This window comes from Prionailurus viverrinus, chromosome B4 (assembly GCF_022837055.1).
Source record: "Prionailurus viverrinus isolate Anna chromosome B4, UM_Priviv_1.0, whole genome shotgun sequence".
NCBI classification, from domain to species: Eukaryota; Metazoa; Chordata; class Mammalia; order Carnivora; family Felidae; genus Prionailurus; species Prionailurus viverrinus.
Genome location: NC_062567.1, coordinates 135,478,708 through 135,491,569, shown reverse-complemented (window position 1 = coordinate 135,491,569; position 12,862 = coordinate 135,478,708). Strand labels below are relative to the sequence as shown.

Below are 12,862 nucleotides of genomic sequence, written 5' to 3'. Positions count from 1 at the left end.
AAAAAAAAAAAAAAAAAAACCTTCAGAAACCAGAAGGATAAAATTGCTAACTAGATTAAAAACAAAAATTAAAACTTCTAAAGGCTAAGAATATCATAAATAAATTCAAACAAACAATTAACTCTGGGGAAAGAAAAGTTTCCTGCATATGTGACAAAAACACTAATTTTCTGAAAATGCTCATTAATAACTTTATTTTAAAAGGTAAACTGACACACAAAAAAATGAACATGCTGGACAACGACACAATTAACGAGAAATGGTAATCAAATCAGATTAGTGAAAGGCTGCAAACCCACACACTCTCATGCTCCGTTGGTACGGCATTTAGAAATATTCCTAAAATTTTTAAATAAACGGACTCTGACTCAGCGATTCGACTTCCAGGAATTTATAATTCCAGATCAGCTGGTCCAAAACTGCAGAGACACCTACACTGGGGCATTATCTGTGAAAAGGTTTTTAAAACAAAACCCTGGAGGCAACTGAGGTGTGTGTTGACAGACGGTCAATGAGAAAGTTCTGGCAGATCGATCTGGTGAGACACCGTTCACCTGTGAAGGAGGAGGAAGTGCACAAATGGAACAAACCAAGAGGCAAAACCCAGGCGTGTACGTACAAAAAACTCTGAAAGCAAAAAAGTATACGCTGATATATCCGCAGAAAACAGGAGGGCTGGGCGAGAACGAGGGCTTTTTGTTTCGCTGACTTCAGTGTGAGCTTTTTTTACTTAATAAGCAAGTATTATCAGCATAGCACAAATATTTAATCCCTTATCAGTCTGTGGAATAAAAGATTACCCGTTCTCATTCAAATGCCTACTACAGAAACATATTACAACTGAAGTTGGGGAACGCAGAGTGAAACAGGAGGAGAAACCCACAACCCGAAGATCATTTTCCTAACACACAAATACAAGACAATTCAAAACTGAAGGAAATATTTTTCACTTTCAGAGGAAAGGCCAGGCTCACCACAAGCAACAAGACGAAGGCTCGAGACAAAGCTAACTGACCCGTGAGTCCTACGAGACAAACAGCACACCAGGAGCGACAAAAATGTATCAGAAACTAGAAAAAAGAGTACACGCAAAATACCAAAGGCAGAAGCACGCACGTTAATGTGAGAACCTAAGACTATTTTCACTAAGGAGGCATGGAAAAAAAAAAAAAAAAAAAAAAAAAAAAAACTCAGGATTTTAGAGGCACACAATTACATAAATTAACACACAGATGATACAAACACGACTTTTCGTTCCAATTTTTCAGCCACAGCATGGTAAGAACCTTCCTGGGTATCTTGTCCGACGGATATCCCAGCCGGGTAAATGCGGTGGTTTGCTGTCTGCTGGCTGGGGGAGACAGGGAGAGGAGGCAGGAGTGGGGAGCCCCGATCAGCGGCATTTGCTGGTTTCCACGGTGTAAATACCCCTACCCTGGAGGATTTAACATCTCAGGGGTTTCTGAACATTTAACGATGGCCTCAGAAGTCAGTACAGGCCAGCCCCAGTAGCCACTGGGTATATGGTATATTGAAATATTGAGGTTAGAGGTCTTCTTAAAAACTACTGTGGCTTTTTTAAAACCTCCTAATTTATTTATTTTATTTTTTTTTTTCAACGTTTATTTATTTTTGGGACAGAGAGAGACAGAGCATGAACGGGGGAGGGGCAGAGAGAGAGGGAGACACAGAATCGGAAACAGGCTCCAGGCTCCGAGCCATCAGCCCAGAGCCTGACGCGGGGCTCGAACTCCCGGACCGCGAGATCGTGGCCTGGCTGAAGTCAGACGCTTAACCGACTGCGCCACCCAGGCGCCCCAAAACCTCCTAATTTAAAGGAGAACACATATACAGTAACGTGCACAAGTCAGGAGGGAAGAGGTTAATGAGTTTTTAAAAAGTGAACTACTGGGGAAAGAACCATTCTAACCGTTCTAGCTTTAAGACAGAAGGGAAGGAAGACAGGACAGTTCTCAAAAGAAAACGGTCTATAAATTTTTATCTATTGGTACACCTGGGTGGCTCAGTTGGTCTGACTCCTAGTTTTGGCTCAGGTCATGACCTTGCAGTTCGTAAGTTCCAGTCCTGCATCAGGCTCTGTGCTGACAGCACGGAGCCGGCTTGGGATTCTTTCTCTCCCTCTCTGCCCCACGCCTGCCTGCTCATTCTCAAAATAAGTAAATAAACTTAAGTTAATTTCTATCTATTAATATACAGTATTTCCTCCCATCTTAGAAATGAAACTATCTGAAAGAAATACACAAACTTTCCTCAATATAAAAAGTTCCATCGGGCGCCTGAGTGGCTTCGTTGGTTAAGCATCCGACTTTGGCTCAGGTCATGATCTCGTGGTGTGTGAGTTCAGGCCCCATGTCAGGCTCTGTGCTGACAGCTCAGAGCCTGGAGCCTGCTTCGGATCCTGTGTCTCCCTCTCTCTCTGCCCGTACCCACTCACACTGTCTGTCTGTCTCTCTCTCTCAAAGAAAATAAACATTAAAAAAAAACTAGTTTCATCAGGTCATTTCTTATGACAATATTGAAATTATCTGTACTATAAATACAAGTGCCCTGAAAAAGTTGAAAGCTGGGTCTTGACCAAGTACTAAGTTTTAGTTCCTTTTCTGTCTCCTAGAGAATTGATTTTTGAAACTTTTTAGAAGCACAGCTCACTGCTCCTCCTACTGGAAACAAAGGCAAATCTATCTCCAGGAAGGAAAGGCAGTAGGAAGCTGTGTCTTCTAGCACAGAAATGAGAATGAAAGTACCAGCTTTGCCAGAGAGCGCAAACGTGGTCTGCAGGAACGCGGCACAGAAAATCCACAGCAAAGTAACCTTGAAAAACAGTACATTCACTGAGAAGGAAATCTACCGTCACAGTGGAAGTCCTAACCGCGGCCTGCGGTTACAAGGGAAGCTAAGAGGTTCGTGGCATCACGCACAGCTCCCTGGAAAACGCTATGGATCCGCATGGTGGGTGGTCCCGTGGAGGGCAGCCCCTCCCACCCATCATTCCCACAGACGTCAGCGTTACCGACGTACACTTGACGCAATAAAAATACGCCCATCTTGAGTGTACGGTACACAGTTGTGTCGACATACACAGCCAGGTACAACCTTTCCATTACCCAAAACGTTCCCTCGTGCCCCCCACAATCAATTCTACCCCTCCAGACCTCCAGCCCCTGGTGACGTTTCGCAGGCTTTGTTATTACTGGTAAGTTTCGCGCTCTACTCTGGCTACCCTCATGCAGCAGGTTTGCGATTCCTCTCTGCCTGTGTGACAAACACATCCCTTTCTACTGTTGAGTACTATTCCAGAGAAAGAACCATTCTAGCTTTAAGACAGGAGGGAAGGAAGATGGGACAGACAAAAATAAAGAGACTTTCTCACGCAAAGAGAAGGGAAGCGGAATCGGCATAAACTAGCTTCCATCCCCTTGGTAAAGACTCGAACGATCCAGGGCAGCCTTGAGGAGAATAAAAAAAAATACCTGAAGAAGCTGACCAGGCTGGTGTATGATCGCGACTCTCCTACAAGGACAGAAGAAACAAACTTTCTGGAAGGCAATTTCGAATGTGTACCGGAAGCTTTAACACGGGATACACCCTTACAGGCAGCAATTTCACGCCGAGGCTAATACGAGGGAAACGTACAAAGATGTAACTGTGAAGGCATGCACCACAGCCCTGGCGACAGTGAGCACAAGTGGGAACAACCTGAGTGCCAGACGGGCAAGCTGTGGCAAGTTCTTGACTTACAATGCTACCCTGGCTCTTCTCATGACATTCACAATGGACGGTTTATGCAGTCAGCCGATACTAAATGCCTGTGTACCATGAACACAGGAGCGTAAGAGTCAAAACTTTTACCCTCATAAAACTTACATTCCGGAGAAGAAAAAACAGAAACTTACAAAAAGCACAGCATGGTTTCATTTTTCAGAATACATGTTTGTGCACGTGTGCATGCATACAGTTGATGCTAGCTGCCTGGAAAGATACGTTAACCAGATTTTTGTTTCAAGTCGTTGACTCTGGATGGTAGGAAGACGGGCACTGTCTTCCCTTACCTGCGTTTTCCTAACTGTTCCAAACCGAGGATACTGTCCTCATCCATTCGGGCCGCTGTAACAGAACACCGCAGACCGGAGGGCTCAGAGACAACATTTACGGCTCACAGTTCTGGAGCCTCCAGGTCCACGGTCAGGGTGCCTGCACGGCTGGGTTCCAACGGAGGCCCTCTTCCGGGCTGCAGATGGCCAACCGCACCATGTCCTCACATGGTGGAAGGGGCAAGGGATCCTTCCGGGGCCTCTCGCGTAAGGGCACTAATCCCATTCGCGAGGGGCTCCAGCCTCAGGACCTCACACCTCCCACGGGCCCCACCTCCGAACAGCATCACGCGGGCCACCAGACTTTCAACATACGAATTTGGAGGCGGGGCACACTCAGTCCATACGTTCCTTACGCACTATATTTTAAAGCTTTAAAAGAGAAATTCTCATGGAGGACCAGACTAGGCCAGAAAATCTCCCTTTCCCTCTCTCATCCAAGACTATGAAACCTGTCCTCGTACCTCATCGTCAGCGTGCTGCTCAGAGGTCAGTTTCAGCACGATCTTGCACTGATTCACAAACGTGCTTGCAATCAACTCGGCATGGCTCAAAAACACAGGGATGTCATCCTTGGTCAGTGGCTCATCACCCACGATTTTCGCTATCATGAGGTCCAACAAGGTGACTCTGTGAAACATAAAAAAAATTTTACATAAATACGAAATATTGAAATTGCACCATACTAAAAACATTTATAGAGCGCATTTTAAGAGGATGTTTTAATTTTTTAAATTCCTTACTTTGTTTGTAATGTTTAACTAGGGCAAATATTTTTTGTGAATAAAATCAATCTTCATCAGTTACATGTTTTTTCAAATCTTGACTTCTCTGATGTGACGTGGCTACAGAAATGAGCCCCTGCTATATGCCCTTTACTGTGAGCCCTTAATTCAGTTATTTCAGAAATGCTGTCAAGTTTTATAACGCATCCACAATATCAACAACAGCAATGTTCAGGGGACTCACATCCATTCACAGCTCACTCCTGGGCTACTGAGCGCTTTACACACACGGATCTCATTTACTCTACCGACACTCCAAGAGACAGGCACTGCCACTGGCCTGCACTCAGAACGGCAAACAGGGCTCAGTGAGGCCAATTCGCACGCCCCGTATCACACGTGCCGAGCTGCATCAGGACCCAGACACGGGATTCCAGCTCTCACTCCTGGGCCACAGGCCTCAGCCCCTCACTTTGCTGTCCTTCCTGTGAAGGCTGGCTTTGTTTATTTCATCATTTTAGTTGACCAAGACATAAATCTGAAGACCAGACCTATTCGATTTTCCATCAACACTTATATTATCCCGTAAGTGTTTCTATTCAACAAACTCTTTCCTTCTCTGAGAAGAAAAAAAACAAGTCTCACCCAGGGCAATCTATCCAGCATAAACCAAGCAGGATGTTTCTCAAAATTACGTTCTGACTTGAGATTACATGTATAATTCTCATTTATTTTTAAACCAGAAAGGACAGGAATGCTTAGCAAATAGGGGAAATTCACTTACAGTAGGCTTGGAGCGTTTCTTACCAAACAAACAAAAAAAAAAAATGTGTTTACTCTTGCAAGTTTCAAGCATGAAATGAAACTATACCAAACTCTTCCTGTCTTTTTGCCAAATGACGGGAAAGATCATCCTTCTGGGAAAAAAAAAAAAAAATCACACACAGACCTTACTGGTTTTCAAAACTCCTAAAACCTTCAGATTTCTTACAGCAATTATTAATCCAAAATAAAACAGATGACCCCCTCAACGGAGTACAAAAGAACAACAAACAGTGCAGTACTAGGGTCATTTTTGTTTTCCCTTATTCACACAGAAGCTTTAAAAATGAATGGGGTGCTCTCAGGCCGTAAAGTCAGGCTTTCCGCTTTCCCCAGGCAGGTCGACTTTCCGGGAATGCTGGGGAGGAGGCTACCTACTAGGTATGATCCAAAAGGAACCCAGATGTCTGCGCTAAAAATATTCTTTTTAAACTGGGAAAGCGTGACAATGGCTGCTAGGTATGACAAGTCATAAGCTCTGGTTTCAGGGAACTCAGCGCCTCGTGGACTCAGAACAGAGCACAGAAAAAGGAGGAGCAGACCCTGAAGGGGCTGTGTGAGGTCCAAGACAGAAAGAGTAGGCCCAGGGTGGTACCCAAGTTCGTCAGGCAGAGGCAGGAAGGCCCTGGAGTCCCAGGGGACACACGGAGGGAGGCCTGGAAGCGGCGGCTGCCAGATATGGTAACAGGTGCAGATGCTGCCTTCTTTACAGGCTCAGCAGAGGCCGTCCACCCCTCACACTCCTCCCTGCTCAGGCGAAGCACCTCTACTGTGTGACTGTAACACGGGACAGCAGAGCAGACGAGGACTTAAGTGATTTTAAGGGGGGGGGGGGGGGGGGAACCAGAACATGAACGTTCAAAATAAAAAAATACAAGTCAAGTTTAACTATCACCTGAGAATCAGTTATACTTCATTAAATGATCTGACTTCTATTCTGTTATCTGTCAATAAAAACCTTTAACGGCTCCCATCATCAGGGAGTGGGTCCAAACACTTTCGTCTGCCATGTACAAGGGCGCCGGCCCAACCAGAGGCCCCATCTAACTGTCCAACCCCCCCCTACATCTAGCCACCATCAAAAACCATCCGTCTCATCAAAATGTGGGACTCACACGTGGGACTTAACAGCTCAAGGAAGAATGTTTTTTCGAAATCATGTATTTTAACGGTGGATTACATTTGCCCCTCCATTTCTAAGCCAGAAAACGTGTGTACCGAAAAGTACCGTGTGATCCGGGACCGGGGGATGTCATGTGGGAAGCGTGACGCCTTCCAGTTGCAGGGGAACCACTCTGCACACTTGCTTGGAAACGTAACAAAATACCAGGGCTACTCACTCACTGACTTGGTGACTCTCCCAGAGGTGAAGAACGAAGAAGCGAGACGTCAGAGACTAGCTATCTAAAGTCACACACCAGTGTGAGAGTCCTCCATCCTTCTTCAACCCAGAAGTCCTCACTCGGGCTGCCACAGGCTCACCGGACACACCCCTTAACAGACCGAAGCTTCTGTAATTTTCTCTCTCGACCACTGGCTGTCATTAGCATTCTATTTCTGATTCACTTCTGATTAAATAGTTACACAGTCTGCCCTCAAAATCAGGATTCCCATTTCATTAAAAAAAAAAAAAAAGGCAATATATATATAGAGAGAGAGAGATACACATAAGGGAAATATATACGTTTAAGGGAAATATATACATTTAAGGGAAAATTCTATAGCAAAATTTATATCTGAAAGTCCTGCTTAGATTAATGCAAGCTCAATTTTTTTTTAATTTTTTTTTTTTTTTACATTCATTTATTTTTGAGAAACAGAGTGAGACAAAGCGTGAGCAGGGGAGGGGCAGAGAGAGAAAGAGACACAGAATCCGAAGCAGGCTCCAGGCTCTGGGCTGTCAGCACAGAGCCCGACGCGGGGCTCGAACCACAAACCGTGAGATCATGACCTGAGCCAAAGTCGGATGCTCAACCGACTGAGCCACCCAGGTGCCCAACGCAGGCTTAATGTTAATAGCCACACCTGTACCACCCTGAAATGGGTAAGGTGGTTGTGGGGGGACTGGAGTGAGGTACCAAGAAGCAGGGGGAGCTTGTAAGGGCGTGAGTTCTATGAGCAGGGCACGTAATAATAGTCTCTCCTTCTGGAAATAAAACGTCTGCAATTTGGGGCTCCTGGGTGGCTCAGTCAGTTGGCCGTCCAACTTCGGCTCAGGTCACGATGTCACGGTTCATGAGTTCGAGCCCCATGTCGGGCTCTGTGCTGACGGCTCAGGGCCTGGAGCCCGCTTCGGATTCTGTGTCTCCCTCTCTCTCTGGCCCTTCCCCCGTTCATGCTCTGTCTCTGTCTCAAAAATAAATAAACGTTAAAAAAAAAAAAGATTAAAAAAAAAATGTCTGCAGTTCAACTAAGGGCTGATGGCCCCAACGAACTGGAATTTACATCTGGACCGCCCCACAGATACCATTTGTTGAATGGGGTGCCATAAGGGCCAAAACCTGTATTAACCTGGACAAGCTAACCAAGATGCCGTGGCCAAACTAACGTCGCTCATCCCTAAGCTACAGGCATACGAGATTCCTGTGTGGTGGGGAAGGAGACTGTTGATTCTGGCATCAGACACGCTGAGTCCAACACTAGGCCGGCCACCTTGGCAGGGCAAATACCTTAACCCACAAAGCCTCAGATCCCGACGTGGAAAACGGCAAGAATGACACCTATGTCGCGGGGTCTTTCGAGGATGAAGTGAAAGGCTGTAGGGTGCTACCCGGGGGGAAAGTCAAGGACGCAGAAGAGCAGGAGCACAGAAGCAACTCACTGACTGAGTGGTGACCGCATGCCAGGCACGGATCCCTTCATCCTACGTTTCAGTTAGTTACGGCCACGTCACGGGGAGGCTACCATCCGTACCCCTACCCGACAGAAGAAACACAGACGCACAAGAGGAGGGAACTTCTCCAAAGCAGTGAGCCACGGAACCACCGCCGCTGTGCGCGTTACCCTGCTACAGAGATCACAAGCCTGGAAACTACAATAGTGTTTTCCGAGGGCAGCTGTGTCAATCTAATGATAGTGCGACTCACTGGGAAGGGGGACCAGAGAACTGCGTAAGTGCAGACCCTCGTTTCTGCCAATCAGTCACGGGAACTGCCTGGGACTCCGCAGCCACCGCTTCTCACCAAGCGGCCTGGAGTCAACCGAGGGCACAGCCCAAAGCAGCTGCTCCAGGAAAGGGCAGCAAAACACGCCCAGCACCTTCCGGCCAGGCCCGCCCACACGAAAGGCAGGGGCGGTGTCTCGCTGTCACCTCGAGGCCCCAGGGACCACCAGCAGGCACTTAAGGAACACACCGCCTGTTTCACTGACCGATCCTCACACGATTTTAAATCCAGCAGCCGCTAACCCGACGGGCCACTGCAATTCAGCAGGCGGGGGCCGCGGCCAGGGCACCTCGTCAGGCGATTCGGAGGAAGCACCACGTATCCCCACAGGGTTCTCGAGTGGAGCCCCTCACGGGAACCACAAAACACAGGACACGGTCTCAGCGCCGTCACAGAGGTGGCGCCCACCTAGAACATCCATTCTAGATGCACAGGAAGCACGTTCGTTCACTGCCTGTCCCTGTTGAGAAAAACTCAATCTTTTGCATCCTATTAACCTGCAAACGTACCACTCTGAGCGCAGAATTCCCCGTTACTGCCTTGAAAAGGGGTCTGTAGGGAACCCAAGAGCCTCTCCTCGATCACAGACGGAGTGCCTCTGCTGAGCCCCCCCACTCCCCTCCTCCCTGCGCCCTCCCCCCCGCCCCCCTGCACACACACCAGCACAGATACCATCAGCACTGAGGCCTCAGGCCCTTCAGCCAACTGTTCGAGGCGGTCACCACAAAAAGCTCAGGTGAGCTCTGAAAAGGACCTAAATGCACGAGTGTACACCTGACCCCGAACAACATAGGGGACAGAGGCAGCGACCCCCAAGAGGGTCAGAAATCCATATTTCACTTTTGACTCCCCCCAAACTTAACTACTAATGGCCCACTACTGACAAGAAGCATTACCAATAACACAAGCTGATTAAGACATATTTTGGATGTTATATGTGTTATATACTATATTCTTACAATAAAGTAAGCTAGAAAAAAGAAAAGGTTATTAAGAAAATCATAAGGTGGGGGGTCACCTGGGAGGCTCAACTGGTTAAAGGTCGACTCTTGATTTTGGCTCAGGTCATGATCCCAGAGTTGTGGGATCAAGCTCTGGGTCAGGCTCCACCCTGAGCATGTAGTCTGCCTAAGGTTCTCTTTCTCTTTCTTCTCTCTCTCTCTCTCTCTCTCTCTCTCTCTCTCTCTCTCCCCCCCCCCCCTTTGCCCTTCACCCTTGCTCATGCTCTGTGTCTAATAAAAAAAAGATGAAGAGGCGCCTGGGTGGCTCAGTCGGTTGAGGGTTGAGCATCCAACTTCAGCTCAGGTCATGATCTCGCGGTTTGTGAGTTCGAGCCCCGCATCGCACTTTGTGCTGACAGCCCGGAGCCTGGAGCCTGCTTCAGATTCTGTGTCTCCCTCTCTGTGGCCCTTCCCCATTCATGCTCTGTCTGTCTGTCTCTCTCAAAAATAAATAAACATCAAAAAGAAAAAAAGAAAGCTTTTGAAAAAAAAAAGATAAATAAAAATTTTTTTTTTAATTGAAGAAAAAAAAAAAAAGAAAACAGAAGGAAGAGGAGAAAATACACTTACAGTCCTGTGCTTACTGGAAAAACTTGGCACATAAGTGGACCTGTGCAGTTCACATCCATGGGCTCAAGGGTCAGCTGTACATTCACGAGGAGGAGAGGCGGGGGCCAGGACATTCCAGGCAGAGAAAGGGACACATGCAAAGGCAAGCAAGTACAGGGAAGGCCTCAAGAACTGAGAGGAGTTCTCTGTTGCCACTGTGGTGACCAGGAGAGAAGGGGCAGGGGTTGGAAATGAAGCAACATTATAAAGGGCCTCAAACAGCCACGCCACGGAATTTAACCGCGTCCTGGGCAGGCAGGACCTGCCACTGAAATGGCAGGGCGAGATCCATGCCGGTAGTACGGTAGGTAACAGAGAACGGGAAACAAACATCAGAACAATCGGACTTTAGGCCGCTGCCCTCCCATGGTCATGGCAGCCCGATTCAGGAGAGCTGAACAGCAGAAGCAACCTAAGTGTCCACCGACGGATGAGTGGGTAAACAAAACGTGGTCCATCCACACAACGGAAGAGGATCCAGCCTTGCAAAAGGAAGGAGAGGGGCGCCCGGGTGGCTCAGTCGGTTAGGCATCCAACTTCAGCTCAGGTCATGATCTCGCAGCTCGTGGGTTCGAGCCCCTGGGACGGGCTCTGTGCTGACAGCTTGGAGCCCGGACCCTGCTTCGGATTCTGTATCTCCCTCTCTATCTCTCAAAAATGAATAAAAGTTAAAAAAATTTTAAACCAAAAAAAAGGGAAGGAGATTCTGACACCTGACACAACACGGATGAACCTTGAGGACATTATCATAAGTGAAATAAGCCAGTCATAACAAGGCAAAGACTACAGGGTTCCACTTACGGGAGGCACTCACTGTCATCAATATCATAGGGACAGAAAGTCAGATGATGGCTGCCAGGGGCTGGGGGAGGGGGATGGGGAGCTGTTAATAAGGAAGCTCTGGTTTTGGAAGGTGAGGAAGTTCTGGAGGCTGGCCTCACAACGGTGTCGTGTACAGAGCGCTACTAAACTGCACACGTGAACACGGTTACTGTAGTACATCTGAAGTTATGTGTCCTTTATCACAACTTTTTAAAATCTTGTTCAATGTTTGTTTATTTTTGAGACAGAGAGAGAGCATGACTGGGGGAGGGGCAGAGAGAGAGGAAGACACAGAATCCGAAGCAGGCTCCAGGTTCCGAGCTGTCAGCACGGAGCCCGACACGGGGCTTGAACTCACGAGCTGTGAGATGGTGACCCGAGCCAAAGTCAGACGCTCAACCAACTGAGCCACCCAGGCGCCCTATCACAATTTTTTAAAAGGCCACAGCCGAAGTCCAGTCAAAGAGGACGTAAGGGTAAATAAAGCAAAGGTGTGGTGAGAGCGAGCTCACCAGACACGGGGATGGCTCCCTCAGCAAGGCCACTGACCCGGGAACCGGAAAGGGGACCCCGAGGTTTCCGACGCGGCAGACGGTATGACCCGAGTAAGCGCACTTACTGGATAGACCTTCCCGACGATAAGAAAATTCATTCGCAGGGCACCCGGGTGGCTCAGTTAAGTATCCGACTTCAGCTCAGGTCATGACCCCATGGTTCAGGAGATCAAGCCCCACATGAGGTTCTCTGCTGTGAGCATGGAGCCTGCTTGGGATCCTCTGTCCTCCTCTCTCTCTCTGCTCCTCCCCCGCTCATTCTCTCTCCCTCTCTCTCTCACACACATACACACACACACACACACAAATAGATAAATAAATAAAATAAACATTAAAAGACAAAATTCATTTGCCTCATGCTTTCATCCAAACCTTTTCTGGCACCTGTGACGTGCCAAGCACTGTCTGGGAAACGTGGGCACCCCAGAATCAAAGACAAAACCATTCCCTCTCAGGCTGACAGCCCAAGGGCGCTGTCACAAGGCAGCACGCAGGTGTGTGACACAATACGATGTACAATGAGTGACACGAGGAAAGGAAAGCGCTTCTCCTTTGGAAGAAAAGTAAAGAGGGGCGGTGACACGTGAGCAGATGCTCCACGAAGGGAAGCAGTGGCTGCGACTTTTTTTTAAATAAAAACGGAAAACGTTTAGCCTGGCACCGTCTTGGTTACATAACGGAGCAGCCTAAACACTGATCTTTTGTAAGGAATATGAAGAATACAAAATTGCATATTAAAATACAACTCAAGGGGCACGTGGGTGTCTCAATCGGTTAAGGTTAAGCGTCCGACTTCGGCTCAGGTCACGATCTCGCGGTCCGTGAGTTCGAGCCCCGCGTCGGGCTCTGCGCTGACAGCTCGGAGCCCGGAGCCTGCTTGGGATTCTGCGTCTCCCTCTCTCTCTGCCCCTCCCCTGCTCACACTCTGTCTCTCTGTCAAAAATAAATAAACATTAAAAAAAAAAAAATACAATTCAACCAGGCATTATTGTCCTCGCATTCAGGTATTCCTCACTGCAAAGCCATTTCCTAACTTATAGCCCTGTTCCTTGT

General features: G+C 47.7%; 1 protein-coding gene across 2 annotated transcripts in view; it reads right to left on the bottom strand.

The window, feature by feature from the left end:
- The window catches only part of ATXN10 (ataxin 10), a 167,634-nt gene that overhangs the window by 97,104 nt on the left and 57,668 nt on the right, over positions 1–12,862 (bottom strand). For both annotated transcript variants that reach the window (XM_047868350.1, XM_047868351.1), the window contains exon 7: positions 4,577–4,742. In XM_047868350.1, the coding sequence (XP_047724306.1) occupies positions 4,577–4,742 (166 nt within the window). The remainder of the gene's footprint in view (positions 1–4,576; positions 4,743–12,862) is intronic.